The 23,013-nt window shown below is 44.7% G+C and overlaps 1 protein-coding gene across 1 annotated transcript in view; it reads right to left on the reverse strand.

Moving 5' to 3' along the window:
• Nucleotides 1-16,407, reverse strand: part of LOC124604286 (ubiquitin-like modifier-activating enzyme 5) — a 125,267-nt gene extending 108,860 nt beyond the window's left edge. Inside the window, exon 1 of the mRNA XM_047136465.1 lies at nucleotides 16,160-16,407. Coding sequence (XP_046992421.1) covers nucleotides 16,160-16,308 — 149 coding nt within the window. The 5' untranslated portion in view covers nucleotides 16,309-16,407. The remainder of the gene's footprint in view (nucleotides 1-16,159) is intronic.
• Between the last annotated feature and the right edge of the window lie 6,606 nt (nucleotides 16,408-23,013).

A 23,013-nucleotide genomic window follows, 5' to 3' on the forward strand; every position in this document is an offset into this window, starting at 1 on the left:
ATACATCTCATCTGCTGCAGTGCCTTCAAGATTACATGTACTTCTGCATTGAACGTAGTAAATTTTTTTTGATAAATGAGTCTCAAGGAAGTGCTCAGAGAAAACCATTGTGCAGCCAAGAGAGTGCTCCTTGCTTCGACCCATCTGTAACTACAGATATGCAGTTGTGGCGTAGATTTAACATTTCATAAAACGTCAAATTAAAAACATATTTGAGTGAATTCTTTCCTTAGCTCACAAAATCTAAAATTATTTCAAGCCTTTTCAGGAGCTAAGCTGGCAGTCACATCCAACACTCAATTAGAGCACTGTCCACACAAAGCACTACTAGATTGTGCTTTGCACAGATCTCAAATAGCCTAGATGCTCGGTTTGTGAAAATTTTTTCCACGAGACAGCGAGCAATTTTTGGTATGGCAGTTATTTTGGAACAGTGAAGCACCAGTATGCCTGAAACACTACAGTGTGCTGCTATTGTGTGGCAAGTGGTACACCTCCCAGTCTCATGATACGAGCTAGGTATCAAGGTATATGGTTGGTCCTGTAGATACAAGAGGCCAGCCTAATTGCATTATGGTGGAGAGCTCCTATGGTCTTGAGGTACATAAGTCTTTCTGATCCATAAATTGTGCATCTATAATACAGTTGGGATCGCATAAGAGCATAATAAAATTGGAGCCATCAGCTATCACGACCTGTGACAAAGGGAGCTCTTTATGTCCACTCCCTTAAGGGACCTTACCTGCACATACAATGTGTGTGGTGTGGAATCCCGTATGAGGCCCAGAAACATCAGCAAATCTGTATTTGCGGATCACGTAAATTAAAAATCTAATGTGAACAATCAAAAAACACACAAACTTATCTGTAAAAAATCTGAAATCAATATGGGCAACAAAAATTTGATGGTAAGGAAGTTGCAGCTGACAAGTTGCTGTTGCATGGTTGGAAGAGAAACCAAAAAACTGGAGTGTCATCCGCAAATAAAGAGCACTCCATTACGATCATTACCACTGACATTATACTAATTGTACCAATGGCAAATAGCATTATGCTTAAATTACATTCTTGATCACCATTCTCCTGTTGTCAGACAGATCTTTGCAAACTCAATACCTAAAACACTGTTGGTACAGAAAAGACTGTACATACATACCCAAGTGTTCATAGAAGTCCCATTTATGGAGCTATTCAAGAAGTAATAAAATATGCCTTTTCTATCTCAAAGAATGGGCATATCAGATGCTGTGTCTGTAAGAAATCCCATTGTACAGTGGTCTCTAGCAGAGACAGGTTGTTAATGGCGCACGATTACCTCCCAATCCTGCACTGAAATCGACTGAGGAACTTCCTTGCCTCTAGGATCGATAGTTGGCAATGAGTCATCATACATTCCAAGGTCTTACCTAAGCACTTAGTTAATGTGACACTTTGGTAACTACTGGGGCGTGTTTGGTTTTTCCTTGGTTTGAGGAGAGGGACCAACATTGCTTCTCTCCACAAGTTTGAAAATAATTCTGTCTGCCAAATTTTACTATATAAAAAAAAAATCTACAAAGATTTTATTTTATTTCTTTCTGGGTGGCTGTAGCACCTAGAAAATTGTGCCACATCCTGTATAACATACATATTATGTAGCTGATCTGATTTTAAGTACGTTTCCATAAAACTGGTGTGATTCCAATACTTAACTGGTTGGGTGGTTGGTTTAAGAGATGGGGGAAGGGACCAAACTGCTAGGTCATCGGTCCCTTGTTCCGAATAAAACAATGCCACAGGGGTGAAAATAAAACAAGTGAGCCCGACAACACAAAACGCAGAGAAAGGAAAAACCACAAGAACGACAGAAGGGCAACAAACACTTAATTGGACAAAAGGGGACAAGAAAACCACAGAAACGCAAGAAACAGGTAGAAGAGATTAAAACGACAAAACAGATTACCATGGATGGATGACCATGAGAATAAAAAGGAGAAGCCAGCCACTCTGCAACACATTAAAACCTCCACCCTAAAAGCACGAGGGTGGAGGACACAGAGGGACAAAGGACATGCGCTAAAACTTAGTTCAAATAATAAAACCCACCCTCATGAATAAAACATAGAACTAAACCAGATGATGAGGTGTAGTCAGATAAAACTAGCGGCAACGAGTCCGGTAACCGAAGATTTCATCACACGGCAGTCAAAGTGGGCCACTGTCAACCGGGCGCCGCACTGACACTGAGGCAGGTCTTCACTGCGCAGGAGGTAGCTATGGGTCGCCCAAGCGTGGCCAATGTGGAGCCGGCAGAGAACCACAGAGTCCCTGCGAAAGGCCTGCCACACATTCTTAGTCTCCTTAATGGCACGCAGTTTGTTGTGCATACTGAGACTATGCCATTCCAACTCCCAAAGCCGAAAAACCTGGCAATGCGATAGCAAACACAGGTCAGTTTTTGGAATGCCAATCTCCATAAGCGGTTTCTGTGTAGCCTGTTTGGCCAGACTGTCGGCAAGTTCATTGCCTGGGATTCCGACATGTCCTGGGGTCCACACAAACACCACTGAAAGATAGGACCGTTCCAGGGCATAGATGGAGTCCTGGATGGTTGCTACCAAAGAATGACGAGGGAAGCACTGATCGATAGCTTGTAGGCTGCTCAAGGAGTCAGTACACAGAAGAAATGGCTCCCCCTAGGGAGATGTGATCGAGAGCACGAGATATAGCAACCAACTCTGCAGTGAAAACACTGCAGCCATCGGGCAAGGATGCTCTTCAATATGTCCTCCATGGACATATGCAAAGCCAACATGACCAGCAGCCATCGTGCCATCGGTGTAAACCACTTCATGGCCTCGGTACACGTCAAGAATCGAGAGGAAGTGACAGCGGAGAGCAGCGGGGTGAACTGAGTCCTTTGAGCCATGTGAAACGTCCAGGCAAAGCCGCAGCCTAGGTGTACACCATGGAGGTGCATGTGAATGGACCTCAAGTATAAGTGGTAAAGGCATAGACTCCAGTTCAGTTAGAAGGGATCGGATGCAAACTGCAATTGTAAGCCCTGACCTGGGCCACTGATGCGGGAGATGAACAACCGTGAGTGGGAAAAGGAAACAGTAATCTGGATGCACAGGAGAACTACACATGTGGTCAACATAACTGGTGCACAGTTACGCACACCTGACCTGCAATGGAGTGATTCCAGCATCTGCCAGGACGCTGGTCACTGGACTCGTCCTAAAAGCTCCCTTCGCTAGTCGAATGCCGCAGTGGTGCACTGGGTTGAGTAAACACAACGCCGAGGGTGCCACCGAACTATAAACCAGGCTGTCATAGTCAAGGCGGGATTGAACAAGGGCTCTGTAGAGCTGCAGCAGCATAGAGTGTTTCTCAGACAGCAGAGGGCATGCCAGCACTTCCACTTAAGCTGACGAAGGTGAAGAAGCCAAGTCAATCAGGTGTCGAAAACCAGTCCTAAAAATTGATGTGTCTCCAGTATAGTCAGGGGATCATCAGTAAGGAAAAGTCCTAGTTCCAGATGAAAGGTACGATGCCGACAGAAGTGCATAACACACAACTTTGCGGCCAAAAACTGGAAGCCATGGGCTAGAGCCCATGACTGCGCCTTGTAGATGGCTCCCTGTAGGCATCACTTAGCAACACCAGTACTGGTGGAGCAGCACGAAATGCAGAAGTCATCTGCATACAGAGAGGATGACGGATGGCCCTACAGCAGCTGCTTGACTGTTAATGGCCACTAAAAATATAGATTCACTCAATACAGAGCCCTGCAGGACCCCATTCTCCTGAATATGGGGAGAACTATGGGATACATCAACTTGGACATGGAAAGTACGAAGCGGGAGGAACTTCTGGATAAAACTCGGGAGTGGGCTTCGAAGACCCCACTTGCATAATGTAGCAAGGATATGATGTCACCAGGTGGTGTCATACACTTTTCGTAAACCAAAAAAGACAGCAACAAGGTGTTGGCATCTGGAAAAGGATGTTCAGATGGAAGACTTGAGGCACACAAGATTATCCAGAAGGCTTTTGACACAAGCGACTCATAGTGAAATTGCGTGTTTATGGAATATCATCTCAGTTATGTGACTGGATTTGTGATTTCCTGTCAGAGAGCTCACAGTTCATCGTAAATGATAGAAAGACATCGAGTAAAACAGAAGTGATTTCTGTCATTTCGCAAGGTATTGTTATAGGCCCCTTGCTGTTCCTTATCTATACAAATGATTTTGGAGACAATCTAAGCAGCCGTCTTTGGTTGTCTGCAGATGACGCTGTCGTTTATCAACTAATAAAGTCATCAGAAGATCAAAACAAACAGCAAAATGATTTAGAAAAGATTTCTGAATGGTGCAAAAAGTGGCAGTTTACCCTAAATAACGAAAAGTGTGAGGTCATCCACATGAGTGCTATAAGGAACTAATTAAACTTCGGTTACACAATAAATCAGTCTAATCTAAAAGCCGTAAATTTAACTAAATACTTAGGTATTACAATTACGAACAACTTAAATTGGAAGGAAAAGAGAGAAAATGTTGTGGGGAAGGCTAACCAAAGACTACGTTTTATTGGCAGGACACTTAGAAAATGTAACAGACCTACAGAGGAGACTGGCTACACTACACTTGTCCGTCCTCTTTTAGAATACTGCTGCACGGTGTCGGATCCTTACCACATAGGACTGATGGAGAACATCTAAAAAGTTCAAAGAAAGGCAGCACATTTCGTATTATCGTGAAATATGGGAGAGAGTGTCACAGAAATGATACAAGATTTGGGCTGGACATCATTAAAAGAAAGATGTTTTTCGTTGCGATGGAATCTTCTCACGAAATTCCAATCACCAACTTTCTCCTCCGAATGTGAAAATATTTTTTTGAGACCGACTTACATAGGGAGGAACAATCACCATGATAAAATAAGGGAAATCAGAGCTCGTATGGAAAGATGTAGGTGTTCATTCTTTCCGCGCACTGTACAAGACTGGAATAGTAGAGAATTGCGAAGGTGGTTCGATGAACCGTCTGACAGGTAATTGAATGTGTTTTGCAGAGTATCCATGTAGATGTAGATGTAGATCAGTGGTAGAGCGACCCAGACTGAAACCGCCCTGGCATGGTGCCAGTAGGCCACATGACTCCAGGACCCAACCCAACTGCCAACACTCCAGACGTTCCAGCCGCTTATGAAGAACGTTGGTGAGACTGATGGGCCGATAGCTATCCACATCAAGCAGGATTTTGCCAGGTTTGAACACTGGTATGATGGTGCTCCACCGCCAGTGTGATGGAAAGACGCCATGACACCAGATCCGGTTAAAGACCACAAGGAGATGTCGCTTGTAGTCAGACGAGAAGTTTAATCACCTGACTGTGGATCCAATCTGGCCCAGGAGCTGAGTTGGAGCAATGTCCAATGGCACTGAAGAGTCCCCACTCTGTAAATGGGGTGTTATAGAGTTCACTGTGGGGTGTAGTGAACGAGAGGACTTTCCCTTCAATCCGTGGTTTCAGAGTGCAAAAGGCTGGGGGATAATTCTACGACACAGAGGCGCAAGCATAGTGCTCAGCAAAGTGCTCAGCAATCGAGTTTGCGTTGTTAGATAACACGCTATTTATTTTGACACCAGGAAAACCTGTTGGGGTCCGGTACCCAAAAACTCGTTTAATCTTTGCCCAGGCTTGGGAAGGTGACGTATGGCACCCAATAGTCAAGACGTATATATCCCAATACTTGCGTTTCCGTCTTTTGATAAGCTGGCGAATGCAGGCACAGAGCTGTTTAAAGGCTATGAGTGCTTCAGGGAAGGATGCCACTTATGCTATTGTAGAGCTCGCTGAAACTTCTTGATTGCCTCAGCAACTTCCGGCGAACACCAAGGGACTGTCTTTCGCCGGGGTCACCCTAAAGAATGAGGGATCATTTTTCCCGCCACAGAAATGATCATTGCAGTTACCTGCTCAACCACCACATCGATGTTACTATGTGGGGGAGATTCCACAGTGACAGCAGAGGTGAAAGCATCCTAGTCTGCCTTGTTTAAGGCCAATCTGGGCAGGCGTCTGTGGGCCTGATGCTGGGGCAGTGACAAGAAGATGGGGAAGTGGTCACTACCACACAAGTCATAATGTGCTCTCCAGTGGATACACGGGAGAAGGCCAAGACTGCAAACCGAGAGATCAGTGGACAAATATGTGCCATGTGCCACACTGAAAAGTGTGGGGGTACCTGTATTTAAGTGGCAGAGGTCAAATTGTGACAGTAAATTTTCAACATCTTTACCTCGGCCAGTAAGCACGGTCCTCCTTACAAGGGGGTTATGAGTGTTCAAATCTCCCAAAAGTAGGAAAGGCTTAGGGAGTTGATCAATCAGTGCAGCCAATGCGTTCAGGGGTAATGCACCATCTGCAGGAAAATATACATTGCCGACAGTTATTTAGCAGGTTTGAAGGAGCACAGGTTCACTGCATACTGAGTTCAGGACATAGACACAAACTCCACCCGACACTCTGTTATAGTCGCTGCGGTTCTTGTAATACCCCCTATGCGGAGGGCAGGAGTCCGCATTGCCAGGAACCAGGTTTCCTGGAGAGCAATGCAGAAAGCAGATGTAAGGCTTAAGAGTTGCCATAACTCAGCCAGATGGTGGAAAAAAACTGCCACAATTCCACTGGAGGATTATGTTATCATGAGACTGGGAAGGCATGAAGCGCGCAAGAAGGTGCTTGCTTTCTCACTTCTCATTAGGAGCTTGTTGGGAAGATTTCTCCGAAGGAGCTTCAGGCACGGAGGAAGACTGTGAAGCTCTTCGTCCAGCAGCTTTTGGCTCCTTGAGCCACTGGCGAGCGTCCGCTGTGGTGTTAGTGGAGACCTTGGGAGAGAGAGCCCCAAGGGACCCCTTCAGCACAAGAGGAGCCGGAGGAGGCTGTTGTTTCTTCGGCAGGGGTTGGCGATGGTGACATAGCTGCAGCATAAGTCGACGTCAACCAAATGGGGTGTAATCTTTCAAATTTACATTTAACCTCTGTGTAAGTCAACCGGTCCAATGTCTTGTACTCCACAATTTTCTGCTCCTTTTGGAGTACTGGGCTGTCTGGCAGGCAGGGGCAGTGGTGCTCTCCACAGTTGATGCAAGTGGGAGGAGGCACACACAGAGTATCTGGGTGCAGTGGCTGTCCGCAGTCTCGACATGTGGCACTGGAAGTGCAGCGAGAAGACATGTGCGCTAACTTCCAGCACTTTAAGCACTGCAGAGGGGGAGGGATGTATGGTTTAACATCGCAGTGGTAAACCATCACCTTGGCAGTTTCAGGCAATGAATCACCCTCAAAGGCCAAGATGAAGGCACCGGTAGCAACCCTGTTGTCTTTGGGCCCCTTTTAAATGAGCCAGATGGAATGAACACCCAGCTATTCTAAATTGGCGTAGAGCTCGTCGTCAAACTGCAAGAGGTGACCATGTTGAGGTTTTTATGGGGAGTGACGGAAACAGGAATAACACCCAGCTTGTCACAGGAGAGTAAAGCTCGGGAGTGGGCTGTGGATGCTGCCTGAATCAAGACTGTACATTTTCGCATCTTGGACAGTGCTGTCACTTCTCCAAACTCATCCTCAATGTGTTCAACGAAAAATTGAGTCTTCGTAGATAGAAAGGAGTCCCCATCAGTTCTGCTACAGACTAAAAACCAAGGCGAATATGGCTCTCTCTCTGTTCCGTAGCCCTACATTCCTCCCATGGTTTAGTGAGGGAGGGAAACGATTTAGGGTCATACCTGTCGGCACTGTATTCGATCTTGCCCTTCTTAGAGACTGCTGGCACCTTACAGTCACCAGCAATAAATGACTTAGTCCACTTCATTGCGGGTCATCCACCCTGATGCCACCCACTCCGATCAGGAGCTCTCCCCAAGGGCGTCACCCAGTCACAGCAAAGGCCAACTGGCATGATGGCTGTTGCCAGAGTCCTGATACCCCAGGAAGACAGGCGTCTACTCCTTGGCTTATGTGGGGAGTTTACAGCTCAGGCATCAGCAGTGTGATCCCTGTGTTGTCAGAGGGCTACCACAAAATGGGTACATGACGGCCGCACCACAACAGACTGGCCACTATGGCGGATATTTGGCACAGAGAAATTCAATATTGTCATGGGGGTGAAAGAGGACAGGAGACAACGGAAGAAGATGACATACCCCGGAAAGTGTCCTTGCCCAAATAATTGAATCGCAGGTGGAGATGCAAAGCCATGACAAGGGATTCAGGAGATTGAATCTAAGGGCACCAAGGATAACTCATGCACCACGTAAGGCATCCTTCCCCACATAGCCTGCACTTCTGTAGAACTTTGAAAGTGGCAGGTCAAACCATGGATTGGGACCTGAACTCATAGGGCAGAGAAGTGTGAGACTCCTTTTAGTCATCTCTTACAACAGGCAGGATTACCTCGGGCCTATTCTAACCCCGCAGGGGGATCTTAACTGGGATGGGATTCGTATAAGCAATCTCCTTAGTGTGTTTCACCCACCTATACAAATGAATAATCATGGATAATGTGCTTCCATTACGAGCTTTCATTACAATTTGTCAATGGCTCTGCATCAGTCTTGGCAATGTACAACAGCGGAGATGTCAAGTCGCACAAAGGCACAACAAAAAGACTGATAGAAAGTTAGCTTTTGGCCAATAAGGCCTTTGTCAAAGATAGGCAACACACACACACACACACACACACACACACACACACTCTCTCTCTCTCTCTCTCTCTCTCTCTCTCTCTCTCTCTCTCTCTCATGCAAATGCAACTCACATACACTTGACCACAGCTGGTGTGTGTGTGTGTGTGTGTGTGTGTGTGTGTGTGTGTGTGTGTGTGTGTGTGTGTGTGTGTGTGAGGGGGGGGAGGGGGGGTAAACTTCTCTTCACCAAAACAATATTCAATAATTTTAAAAAAAATTGCCAATAAACTACAAAAACATTTCTTAACACTGACACTAAAATCATGCAAAGTAGCAACTTACATCCACGTTTTTATACTGTCCACTGGTTTCTCTGGCATGTGCAGGCTGCTGCACAGGTGTCATCAACCTTGATGCAATGGTACCAAGTTTGGTCATGACAGAGCACACTAGGACTATCCTCAGTGACGAATCCATCTCCCACATCGATAAAGAGCAGTTATAGGACTCATGATTATTTGACCTGATGTCCATTCCAAATTCCTTGTTGCGGTGAAGCTTATTTTAATGTCCTCCATACTTCGTTTGACTGATTTGTTTGTTACCAGTGTGTAAATAGTGGCTGCTTTTCAAATAATCTTGTAGAAGCATGTATTTGTGTTTAAGCTTTCGCACGTAATTCTGAGAGATGTTTTTATAAGCTACACATTACCTACTAACTGCATTCAAGTGTTGCGTGACCACATCACTGACACTCAAAACATTACAGGGGATTTGAGATTTATAGCTATACTTTCAGTCAGAGGTATCCTACCTTAACGCATTCCAGGGGCTGTAGAGAATCAAAAGTTTTAATAATGTAGAAGTCTTTTCAAGCTCACCATTGAGCTGATTTGTAATATTTCAGACCTCTGCTACTCTTCAGGAGACCATACCTGCAGTAGGCCAATTCTTTTGCATCAATACTCATAATGTTGATGGTGCTGTGACAGCAACCAGCCACAAATTTATTTTCAGTTCCTTTATTCAAAAGGTACCGTTACCAGTTTCGAATCATTACAATTCATCTTCAAATGGTTTTCATGCCTGCATTACAACATGTGGTGCGTTTTTTTACAAATTAATTGTCGTGAAATGTCAGTTTGGAGTGTTTGTTTTCATAGTTTTCGTCCAACAGATGTGAATGCATTCTTATCATTGCACACACAAATTTTTCACACTGAACACTTTGGATTTGTCACAGAATAGATTTCTAATGTGCACCACATGTTTTAATACATACATATGTTTGTAAGCACTTTGTATGTATCAAAACATGTGGTGCACGTTAGGAATCTATTCTGTGACAGATCCAAAGTGTTCAGTGAGAAAAATTTACTTGTGCAACAATAAGAATGCAGTGGGAATGTATTCACACCTGTTGGACGAAAACTATGAAAAAAGACACTCCAAGCTGACATTTCACAAGAATTAATCTGTAAAAAAAAACATACCACATGTTGTAATGAAAGCATGAATATCATCTGAAGATGAATCATAATGATTTGAAACCAGTAACGGTACGTTTTCAATAAAGGAACCGAAAATAAATTTGTGGCTCGTTGCTGTCTCAACACCATCAACATTTGTCTTCAAATAACAGCTACAGTCTCCAACCATGTTATCATATGACAAAATTGCGTCAATACTCATAATATTGTGACAGGAGATCCCATCTCTTCTTGTGTTAAAAAAACTTCTGCTTTTCACTACAACAGAGAATCCCCCTAATTTCTTGCATGTTTTAAGCATCTGCTCGATTTGTTTAGCTGTAGTTGTTTCTGTTAGTGGTCTCTCTCTCTCTCTCTCTCTCTCTCTCTCACACACACACACACACACACACACACACACAGTGATTCTGTATATTCTAGGTATGAACATAAAAGTTGTGTAGAGGACAATGATATAAACAAATAGTCCTAAGAAAGTCTGAAAATTGACTTCACACACACACACACACACACACACACACACACACACACACACAAAGGTGTTGTTGTCTTCCTAGACTGAAAACAGCAGCACACGACACAGTTTGGAAGACGGACTACTAATGAAACCGACCAAAATAGTTACCTGCAGAAATATAATCTCCTTATCAGATAATATGCTAATAGTCCTCTGTTCCTACTCTATTCCAAACACATGTAGCTAGCGTAAATTTTACAAACTGAAAAATGGCTTGTCTCAATGTCCAGTTCCCTCCCCCACACTGTTCGACCTAAACATGGTAGAAATTGTATTGCAGACATATATATGCTGGTGCCTCTGTCTAATGGCTCAACAGGCCAGTTTCTTAGAAGCATAAGAACTAAAGGTAGAAGATGTGAATTATTGGCTAAATAATTCAGAAGGTGGAAACTAAAACTAAATTTGCTGATGAGAGAAGTTGCAGCATTCTAGCTGAGCAAAAAGTATGCAAACTACCACCGGCAAGCAGTTACTATTCAGACACAGTATAACAGCAATGCAAAGTACCTGGGCATCACTTTGCATAGGGCACTTATCTATCAGAACCATCTTTGGGAAACAGCTGCAAAGACCAAAATTCTGGATAACTATTGAAACAGCAAATAATAACCTCACAGAGAACCATCGAAAACACTCTGAAAACACCAGTATTGGCTCTGGTTTACTCACAAGCTGAGTACTGTTCAGTACATATTTATGTAGTGTATGGCAATATACACTGAAGTGCAACTAATATACATAAATTGTATGATTTTACAAAACAAATAGAACTAAAACACTAAACCTAAAAATTAACGTCTAACTTCTTAATTCATTCCAGGGCTGCCTCTGTTGCTTCACTAAAATTTTCTACATTTCTCTGGTAAGCTCACCTGCTACACCTTATTACAATGTGTCTGATAGTATATCATTCCTTCCCACAGTCACATTGTGAAGATGAATCCTTCCCCCATCAGTGGAGGCTCTCTGCATAGATGTCGTGGCCTGTACAAGTCATGTTAACCCCTCCCTAATGATAGTACAGTAACTCCATGCCAGGTGGTCATTTACCAGAGTCTTATGAGGATCTGATATTTCTTCTGACCATTGATATTCTGTCAATATGATAAGTAACTGTCTGGTTTTTATTTGGCTCATTCTAAGTGCAGCCACATCAGAATGGACTGGGAGCTGGAGAATTTTGATTAATTTTTCTTATTCCTTCAGAAGGGCATTCTGTCTTCAAAAATCTGGTGGCATAATGCGGCTTACAGCTGGTAACACATGAAGAGGAATATATCTAATGCAGCTTGTTCTTGTCCTCATAGCTGTATTTACCTAAACATCGATTTTTCTCACATATGAACCATTAAGCCACAATGGAGCAGCAGTAGAGTATATGAGTCCTAAGCAAGAGCACGATAATCTTGTAGTTTTTGCATCCCCTGAGGTCCAGCTCAGCTTCTGTATGATGCTACCGCACACTTTCAGCTTTGCTGTTGTGTTACCTATGTGATTCTTGTCAGACAAGAGTCTATCAGGAATTACTTTTGAATACTTTCGGGAGTCTTGGTGGCGGACGACTTTATCATTTAAGGTGACATTTAGCTTTGCATTGACCATTCCATTGTTAACATGAAAGCAGTTAACTTCAGTCTTCATTCAGGTGTTGTACTTTGAACTATAGAGAGCAGCTCTTCACCAGTTTCGAGTCTTCTCTGTTGAGTGGCCAAAGCCAGACTTTCCACATAGATGAACTTCCTTGACTCTGTTTCACGATATAAGTTGAGCATATCTGGTGCCAAAAGCTGAACCCCAAAGAAGATCATTATTAAGTTTCTTCTGTCTGCTTAATCGATTACTGAGGACCACTTGCTAGTATCTCTCAGATAAAATGTTTAAGAGCCTAATTATGTTTTGGCAGTGTTATAAAATTCGCGAATTTGTACAGAGGTCCTTGTTACCATCCCGTATCATTTGAAATTGCAAGAGCAGCAAAACCCACTGAAATTTTAAGTCCTCATTGGAACACAGCTTATATGTGTGTGTGGTTAAGCTAAGTACATGGTCTGTTCAACTTCTGTTCAGTCTGAATCCTTCTTGCTTGATGGGAGTAACCTCATATATCTTTTGAGTGAGTCTGTTAAGGACGAGTCTGTCAAAGCATGCAGCAATTGCTCAGCAGGGTGACTGGACGATACCAACAGCTTTATTCATTGGTTTACCATGCTTCAGAATAGGTTTGATTTTTATTCTTTTGAAAGCTCGTGGAAGGTTACTTAAATAGAATAATATTGATGAAAAGCTCTCAAGCTACTTAAAAGTCTTGTTTACTCAACTGATGAGGAACTCTGGGTGTATCCCATCAAATCCTGGAGTCATGGCTTTTTTCCATTATTTTGAGTACTGCACTGTTCTTATCTAAGGTGAAGTCTCTGGAATACTCCGATCTGTTGGGTGCCTTCTGCTTGTAATTGCTAAGCTCTTTCTTAACCATTCTTGTATGTTGCTTATATAAGGGGGAGGAGGGGTGGGGATGGGGGGGTCAATGGAAGCGTCCAATCCCACCCGTCAGCTTTGACCCATGACATAAGGCTGTTGGGGCGTTGTGACGTCACGACGGTGCGGAATTTAGTTTGTGAGTGTGGCGTGTTTGTAGGTGTCATTTTGATGTGATCGGTGGTGTGTTTGTGTGTTAGGTGATGTTTTTGGTTTAGTTTGTGTGCATGGCATGTTTATAGGAAGCGTATTGTTGGGGTCGGTGGTTCTCTCTGGTGGTGTGTTTATGGGTAGCGTGTTATGTAGCGTATGGGGTTCATTTGCGTGGTAGCATTGCACTTGTGTGGTATCGGTAATGACTGTGCTTTCAGCCGAATATTTTTCAGCGAGTTAACGATTTTGGTTTTGTTATGTCAACATTATTGTAGTTTTTTTCTGTTCGTCATGCGTGAATTTTGGTAAATTGCTTTATTTATGTCTTTGGTAGATATGGATACAACTGACAAGGTCAACAGTTTTTAGTTGTCGGCGATGATGGGGGACAGTGCATTGTCTCTAATAAAATTTCTTCAACTATTCGGATTTTTGGATGAAGTCGTGAAGTATTCAGTGTCGTGAAGAAAAGAGGATTACTAAAGTTCTGGCGTCTCGGACCAGAGGTGGCTATATCTGGAGATGTCGTAAGGATAACAGGTCAAGGGAGGTGTTCGATTCCAATTTTGATTTTCTAGGTTTTTTTATGGTAGTATTAAGTGTGGTGGTAGTGAAAGTTTTGAGATTTATAGTGTGGTGTCGGTAGTTGCTGTTGACCTATAAAGGTCAAGGGAAATGTTTGATTCCGATTTTGTTGGTTTGTTGCGCTTTTTGAGGTACTGATGATTGTGGATGTGGTTGTAGTTTTGGGTTTTATGACTTGGTATCGGTAGTTTCTGTTGACCTATGTAGGTCAAGGGAAGTGTTCGATTCCAGTGGATATTGTTTTTAGTTGATTTTGGGAAGGTGGTCGTCATTTTATACTATTGTTTTTGTCATTTGGTTTAGTGGCATGTGTTTATTTTTAGTTTGTCCCCACCCAAAAACCCCCAATTTCCCCCATTTGTCCCGTTAGTTTCATTTTATTTTTGGAGGAATATGCGTTTGATGGTTTTTCGATTTATTTTTGTGTTTGTTGTCATGTTTACGTAATGATGTCATAGTCGCGATATGGGAGTTGTTGTGAATGGTCATTTCCACCATATTGATGATGTCTTTGGTCAAAGCAGACAGGTGGAATCGGACGTTTCCGTTAACTCCTTGTGCTTAACAACATCACTCCATCTTACATAAGATCTATCATTCAGTCATGGACAAAAATTGGGAAGCAGCACAATAAAAGGCAGCAAGGCTCTGTAATTGGGCTGAAATCTTGTCAACCACACTGGATAACTGCTATGAGCCAAAATTTCCTTACTTCATGCCTATGGTCACTTTTTTTTTTTTTTTTTTTTTTTTTTTTTTTTTTTTTTTTTTTTTGTCATCAGGCTACAGGTTTCGGTCTATGGTGACAATCTTCAGATCTGTTACATAAAAACATGTCCTAATATACTGGAGCCTGTTTATCAGTCTATTTTACAGCTGTTAATCTATTTTGTCAAACACTACACTCCTCTTACTGCAAAGAAGATGGCAATCAGTTTCTTCTTTATAAATCACTGTATCTGAAACCTCATCTTCAGGCCCTCAGAAGTTTTGTGCACCCTGTTTGGATATCTGTAGTAATAAAGGCCTATCTCATCTAATGTAATGAAGGAGGCATGCAAACTTGTTGAAAAATATACATAGTCTGCAAACTACTGAATAGTTCATTGAATAAAAGTCATTGATTGAATGCAAAATAACTTTATTAACCCAGTATTACATGTTTTAGTGTTTACCATAATCAGATATCCTGGGACTGTAAGCAACCAGTAGACATCGTAGTTACATGTACCAGAGGACATAACAGCTATGTTGTAAATGTAAGAGACGTGAACAGACTCTGGCCATGCCTATTACCTTAACTTACCTTACAGTCCTACCAGGATATCTGATGATGGCAAACATCGAAACATGTAATACTAAATTAATAAAGTCATTTTACGTTCAGTCAATGACACTTGCCTCAGCGACCTAATCAGCAATTTGCAGACTACATACAAATTTATGACTGCTTCTCCTGTGTATTAGAAATGCTGAAAAACTCCACAAGAAATATAAACCTCAGGCCTCCAAATCAGTGGCAGAATAATGTTTTTAATTCTACGTCTACATCTATATTCTGCAAATCACCGTGAGGTCAATGGCAGAGGGTATGTCCAATTGTACCAGTTATTAGGTTTTCTTCCCATTCCATTCACATATTGAGTGCGGGAAGGACGGGTGATTAAATGCTTCTGTGTGTGCAGAGATTGTTCTACTCTTATCCTCATGATCCCTATGTGAGCAACACAACCCTAGAGTCATCATTTAAAGCCGGTTCTTGAAACTTTGTTAATACACTTTCTTGGGGTAGTTTGTGGCTATTTTCAAGAGTCTTCCAATTCAGTTCGTTCAGTATCTCTGTGACACTCTCCCACAGATTAAACAAACTTGTGACCACTCGTTGTACCCTGCTCTGTATACGTTCAAAATCCCCCGTTAGTCCTATATTGTATGGGTCCCACACATTTTAGCAATATTCTAGAACTAATCACGGGTGATTATCCGTACAAACCGTTACACCCAGGTATTTGTATGAGTTCCCCGATTCCCTCGCTCTCTCTTACCATTCCACTCCGTGTGTAAAACTGCTCAGTGTTCATGAATTAATATAACTAGCTGTAATCAGCATTCCATATACTCAAACCGCGAAATCAAAAATTTAAACACAATAGTTGTATCTACATACTATTTCCGGTAAACTGCACCGAAACTTGTTCGTGTTCGGCTCAGACATTATTGCTAATTTACCACAATTCGCTAAGTGTATATATTTACCTATACGGGTTTGAGTCGACAACTTCTGCTGACATCTGTCCAATTTTTTGTCTTACTGTGTCTCCAGAATTTCTCTGTTTCTCCTTCTGGAGTTCCTCTTCTAATTCTTTTATGCGAATTTTCAGTTTCTCCACACTACACGAGTCCATTTCTGAGCAATTCAAAATGTATCTTACAACAGCTGTCAATTTGTTTATCCACACGTGCCACCTGTCACCTTGTGCTTCTACCGTATTATTCTCTCTGGCTGAAACGATCGAATCATAAAGATCTCTGACGCTATAAACATTGGAATATGTTCGTTTGTGATCTTTGAGTTAAAACTGAAGAGTAGAATGAAATTTTATTGTAGTTGTCAGTGCTAATTGTTTTTAAGTTTACAAGATTTCGTTTTGTACCACGTGGAAGTAATGTCAGCTTTGTTGCGAAGAGAATTCAGACGCTTGCCATGTCTTTATGAGAGTGGAAAGTGTGAAATGAAACGCCATTTAAATAGTAATACGGCAAGTGTATGTAAGATACACCGACAGGTATATCCGCGGACCTATCCTGTTCTTGTTGTTTTGCCCGATGGTGCCACTATAAACATCAGATATCATGAACCAAGGAAAATCATAAAGGTATCATTCTTGTGATTCACTAATTGCGAATGAGTCAACGGTGGAAGTGACGTTCACTTTTTAGCAATAGTTATTTGTTTTGTATATCTTTATTTATCCACTCAATCATTCAATGTACAGAAGTGTACAACATTCTTTGGGGCAGGTCAAAAATTATAGACAATGATGTTGGTCATACACAAACAGCAGAAGTTCATTAATGGTCAACAGGGTATGTCTAATAAAACAGTTTAGTTTCGAAAGACTGTCAAAATACATGTGATAGATCGCCTTCAATAAAAGTTCTCTATACTGTGGAAGCAATGTATTACAATATTATCTGAAATTGAGTCCGCCTTGATGAAAACACCTTGTTATTCGTTTATTTATTTATTCTCACAAACTAGTTTTAAGCGACAAATATCACCATCATCAGTGTTTTTTTAATTATAATATGTTACAGCATGTTTTTGAGAATTATTGCCGCTTTTTGCGACATATTTTCTATGCGCTTTTTTTGTTGCCGTATTTAACTCTGCGAACATCATGTCGTCTGCAAGTTCGTTGGATGATATGTAGCTGAATATTTCTGATCAGAAACAAAGTGCGAAGTTTTGATTTTCTGTGTACAGAATCAGCTACATACCATCCAACGAACTTGCGGATGACATTATGTTCGCTGAGTAAGAACCGGCAACAAAAAAAATCGCGTAGAAAATAGTCGCAAACAGCGACAATAATTCTCAAAACATGCTGCAACATACAATAAATAAGATTAAAAAACCTACTGATGATGGTGATATTTGTCGCCGAAACTAGTTTGGGAGACTAAAGAAATAAACGAATAACAAGGTGTTTTGTATCAAGGCGGACTCAATTTATGATGTTGTTGTTTTTCTGTGCAAACATTAGCCAAATGGAAGAGTGTCAAGATAAAAAAGCAATGTATTGTTAAGAGTGCTCCTAAAGTTTTTGTTTTAAATGTTTTCTCCGTCATTTGCGAAATGGTTGTACAGTTTGAATCCCAAATATTGAACACAATTTTTTCTTACCTTCAGCTTGCTTGAACTCTCTAGATTTCCCTAAGGTATATGCCCCTGTATACTGAAAAAGGTACTTTTCTACTCCTGCTTTCACTGGGTTTTGTTACAGCAGCAAGTCATGTAGTCTCTTCCTTCTGTACTGTAGACTGAGAGACTCAATAAAACTTGTAGTCTTCTTAGACAATGTTGGCAGAGACCATCAGTTTTGCATTTTGATGAATGCAGCACATACAGACTGAATGCATTCCAGCAGAGCCTACAACAAGACACAACTATGCCTTGAGTCATTAAATTATGAAAAACTGATCTGCACCAACTTTGTTACAGCATGTGACAAATGTAATAACCCCCCCCCAGTGGGTTCAGGGGTTAGAATAGGCCCGCGGTATTCCTGCCTGTCGTAAGAGGCGTCTAAAAGGAGTCTCAAACGTTTCGGCCTTATGTGATGGTCCCCTGTTGGGTTTGACCTCCATATCTCAAAATTTTTCTGAAGAGCGAGCCAATTGGGGAAGGGCGCCTTACTTGGTGCATTGTGTCCATCTTACGTGGAGAACTTTCACCAGATTCTTCGTCGTTGCATTGCAGTCTTGCCCGCTCTCCATCTCTTGGGCATGGATCCGTTCCTGCGTGCACTTTCCGCCCTGCGATGAGCAGTGCCAGTTTCTGCACAGGTGAAAACCATGGACGACATGTCACCTAAAATCCAGCATGGTAGCCAGTCCATTGTGGCGGGACTGCCATGTACCCTGTTGGTTGTAGCCCCCTGACAACACAGGGATCGCTCTACTGATGCCTGTGCCGTTAACTCTCCACGTATGCCAAGGAGTAGATGCCCATCTCCCTGGGGCATCGGGACTCCCGGCAATAGCCATCCTGCCAGGTGGTCTTTGCTGTGGCTGGGTGGTGCCCGTGGGGAGGGCCCTTGGTCGGAGTAGGTGGCATCAGGGCGGATGACCCGCAATGAAGTGTGGTACATCATCTCTCGCTGGCGGCTAGCCGTCAGCAGTCTCTAAGCGTTCCAAAGCTCACTTTAAGGCTAATGTGTATGACCCCAAATCGTTCCCCTCCCTGGCCACACCATGGGAGGAACGAAAGGCTATGAATGAGAGCGAAAGGTATTCACCCCGGTATCTCGTCTGTACCAGAGCTGACGGGGAATTGTTTGTGCCTGTGAAGCCTCAGTTCTTTGTAGAACATTTAGAGGACAAGTTCGGGGAGGTGGAGGGCTTGTCCAAAATGCGGTCAGGGTCAGTCTTAATAAAAACAGCATCCTCTGCCCAGTCACAAGCCTTGCTCGCTTGTACGAAGCTGGGGGATGTTTCTGTTGCTATCACCCCACATAAAAGTTTAAATATGGTCCAGGGAATTATTTTTCACAGAGATCTCCTTTTACAGTCCGATGACGAGCTGCGCGCCAACTTAGAGCGATGAGGGGTCCATTTCGTCCGGCGCGTCCACCGGTGTCTGAGGGATCACCAAGTTGCCACCAGTGCCTTCATCTTGGCCTTCGAGGGTGACACGTTACTTGAGAAGGTCAAGGTGATGGTATACCGTTGTGATGTCAAGCCATATATCCCTCCCCCGATGCGGTGCTTCAAGTGTTGGAAGTTCGGCCATATGTCTTCTCGCTGTGCTTCCAGCCTCATATGTCGCGATTGTGGTCGACCGTCCCATCCTGATACTCCATGTGCCCCGCCTCCCATCTGTGTCAACTGCGGGGAGCACCATCCCCCTTGCTCGCCGGACTGCAAGATTCTCCAGGAGGAGCGGAAAATAATGGAATACAAGGCCCTGGATAGGCTGACCTTCACTGAGGCTAAGCGTAAGTTTGAACGACTGCATCCAGTACGAATGACGTGCACTTGTGCTGCCACTGTCGCTCCTGTTACAGTTCCTATTGCTGCACCACACACAGTTAGCTCTCAGAGCCATAGAACCACACCTGCCCCCTTGATGGTGGGGGGCACCACACTCCCTATTGCTCCTGCTCCATCTACTTCAGGAGCAACGCTCCCCCAACCATCGGTGACATCAGTTCCCACTTCCCAGCCGGAGAAGCGTAAGACTTCTTCGGCTCCTTTCGCCAGGAAGGGTTCCCATCGGGACCTCCCTTCACAAGTTCCGACCGGTACAAAAGCAGACAGCTGCAAGTGGCTCAAACAACCACCTAACCACCTTCCCTGGTCGTAGGGCCTCACGGTCGTCATCCGTCCCTGAGACTGACCCAGTGAAGCCCTCCCAGCCTGAACCACCGAAGGCAGAGCGAAGTAAGCTGAAAAAGAAAAAGGTACCCAAGAATCCCGACATTACGGTGGCGCACCCGTCCCACTGCTTCCAACAAGCTCAGTGTCTGAGGACGAGGTCGAGATTCTGTCATCTGCTGAAGACCTGGATCTCGCTGGTCCTTCAGACGCCATGGATGTCACTCGTGCGGGTTCTGAATCGGTGGCAGTGAGTGAACAAGTGGCGTAAATTGCCTTTCTAGTCCCTTCACGCCTTCTCAGCCATGGACAATTTCATACTCCAGTGGAACTGCAGCGGTTTTTTCCACCATCTAGCTGAGCTCCGACAACTTATCAGTCTTCACCCTTTCTTCTGCATTGCTATTCAGGAAACTTGGTTTCCAGCAATGCGAACCCCTGCCCTCCGTGGCTATTGGGGTTATTATAAGAACCGTGCAGCTTATGAAAGGGTGTCTGGTGGCGTCTGCATATATGTCCTTAACTCTCTTCACAGCGAGTCTGTCCCTCTACAAACACGTTTAGAGGCTGTCGCTGTTTGGGTGTGGACGCCACAGGCTGTTACCGTCTGCAGTCTTTACCTTCCACCGGATGATGATGTTGCGCAGCATGTCCTGGCTGCGCTGATAGCCCAATTGCCGCCCCCTTTCCTGTTACTGGTCGACTTCAATGCCCATAACCCTCTGTGGGGTGGGTCGGTGGCGATAGGTCGAGGCGCCACCATTGAGCATTTATTGGCACAGCTCGATCTTTCACTTTTAAATGATGGTTCCTTCACACACTTCAGCGTGGCGCATGGCACGTACTCCGCCATCGACCTTTCGATCTGCAGCCCTAGCCTCTTACCATCTGTCGACTGGAGTGTGGATGACGACCTGTGTGGTAGTGACGACTTTCCGATCTTTCTGTCACTGCCACAGCGTCAGTCTTCTGGGCGGCCTTGCAGGTGGGCCATGAATAAGGCTGACTGGGACTTGTTTTCCTCCACTGCCGCTATTGAGCCTCTCTCTAGTGATGACATTGATGCGGTGGTTCAATCGGTCACCACCGGCATCGTTACTGCTGCCGAATCTGCCATTCCCCGTTCTTCTGGGTCCCCTCGGCGGCGGACTGTGCCTTGGTGGTCGCCTGAGATTGCTGAAGCGATTAAAGATCGCCGGCGGGCACTCCAGCGTCACAAGCGACATCACTCCATCGAACACCTTATCTCCTTCAAACAGCTGCGTGCGAGAGCCCACTGCCTTATCCGCCAACGCAAGCAGGAGTGCTAGGAGCGGTATGTGTCAACCATTGGCCTCCATGTCACTCTATCGCAGGTCTGGGCCAAGATTCGACGCGTTTACGGCTATCGGACCGCTGTCACCGTCCCTGCGCTCTCACTGAATGGAGCAGTTTGTACTGACTCCGACGTCATTGCAAACCGCTTGGCAGAGCATTTTGCTCTGAGTTCCACTTCTGCGAATTACCCCCTGGCCTTTCGCTCCATTAAAGAGCGGACGGAACGTCGGAGCCTTTCGTTTCGCACCCGCCATCCAGAATCGTACAATGTTACATTCAGTGAGTGGGAATTCCGCAGTGCCCTAGCCGCTTGCCCTGATACCGCTCCTGGGCCAGATGGCATCCACTGTCAGATGCTGAAACGCCTTTCAGTGGACTGCCAGCGACGGCTCCTCGACCTTTACAACCATCTCTGGGTTGAGGGTGAGTTTCCGTCGCAATGGCGGGAAAGTATTGTTATCCCCATTCTGAAACCAGGCAAGAACCCTTTGGAGGTGGACAGCTGCCGTCCCATTAGCCTCACCAACGTTCTTTGCAAGTTGCTTGAACGGATGGTGAGCCGGCGCTTGAATTGGGTACTGGAGTCTCGGGGCCTTCTGGCTCCATCTCAGGGTGGGTTCCATAAAGGCCGCTCTGCCGCCGACAATCTGGTGAGCCTGGAGTTGGCCATCCGTACTGCCTTTGCCCGCCATCAGCACCTGGTCGCTGTCTTTTTCGACATGTGGAAGGCGTACGATACGACATGGCGTCATCACATCCTTTCTACACTTCATGGATGGGGTCGTCGGGGCCCTCTGCCGATCTTTATCAGAAATTTTCTGTCGTATCGTACCTTCCGCGTGCAAGTCGCGGCCTCCCATAGTTCCTCCCGAGTCCAGGAGAACGGTGTGCCACAGGGTTCTGTTTTAAGTGTCTGCCTGTTTTTAATAGCCATTAATGGGCTCGCTGCGGCGGTGGGGACTTCTGTCTCAGCGTCCCTGTATGCTGACGACTTCTGCCTTTACTACAGCTCTATTGGCATTGCAGCTGCTGAACGTCAGCTACAGGGCGCTATCCGTAAGGTGCAGTCTTGGGCTGTAGCGCATGGCTTTCAGTTTTCGGCTGCCAAGACCTGCGTTATGCATTTCTGCCAGCGACGCACTGTTCACCCGGAGCCGCAGCTTTATCTTGATGGCGAACTTCTTGCTGTGGTTGAGAGACACAGGTTTTTGGGTGTAGTTTTTGATGCCCGGTTGACTTGGCTGCCTCATATTCGGCAGCTTAAGCAGGTGTGTTGGCGGCATCTAAATGCTCTGCGATGCCTGAGCCACACCAGGTGGGGCGCCGACTGATCTACTCTCCTACGGCTCTACCAGGTGTTAATCCAGTCTCGTCTGGATTATGGGAGCCGCATCCCCATCTGCGCTGCGGGTACTGGACCCAATCCTACACAGCGGAATACGCCTTGCCACTGGTGCTTTCCAGACCAGCCCTGTGGACAGCATACTAGTGGAGGCAGGCATCCCTCCCCTGCAGTTACGGCGCCAACGTTTGCTGGCCGCTTATGCTGCCCATGTTTTCAGTTTGCCCGGGCATCCTAACTATCGGCTACTATTCCCACAGTCGCACGTCCATCTTCCAGAACGTCGACCCAGGGCTGGATGGACAATCGCGGTCCGCGTCCGAGAGCTTCTCTCCGGGCTTGGGGCTTTACC

Source organism: Schistocerca americana, chromosome 1 (genome assembly GCF_021461395.2).
Source record: "Schistocerca americana isolate TAMUIC-IGC-003095 chromosome 1, iqSchAmer2.1, whole genome shotgun sequence".
Classification (NCBI taxonomy): Eukaryota; Metazoa; Arthropoda; class Insecta; order Orthoptera; family Acrididae; genus Schistocerca; species Schistocerca americana.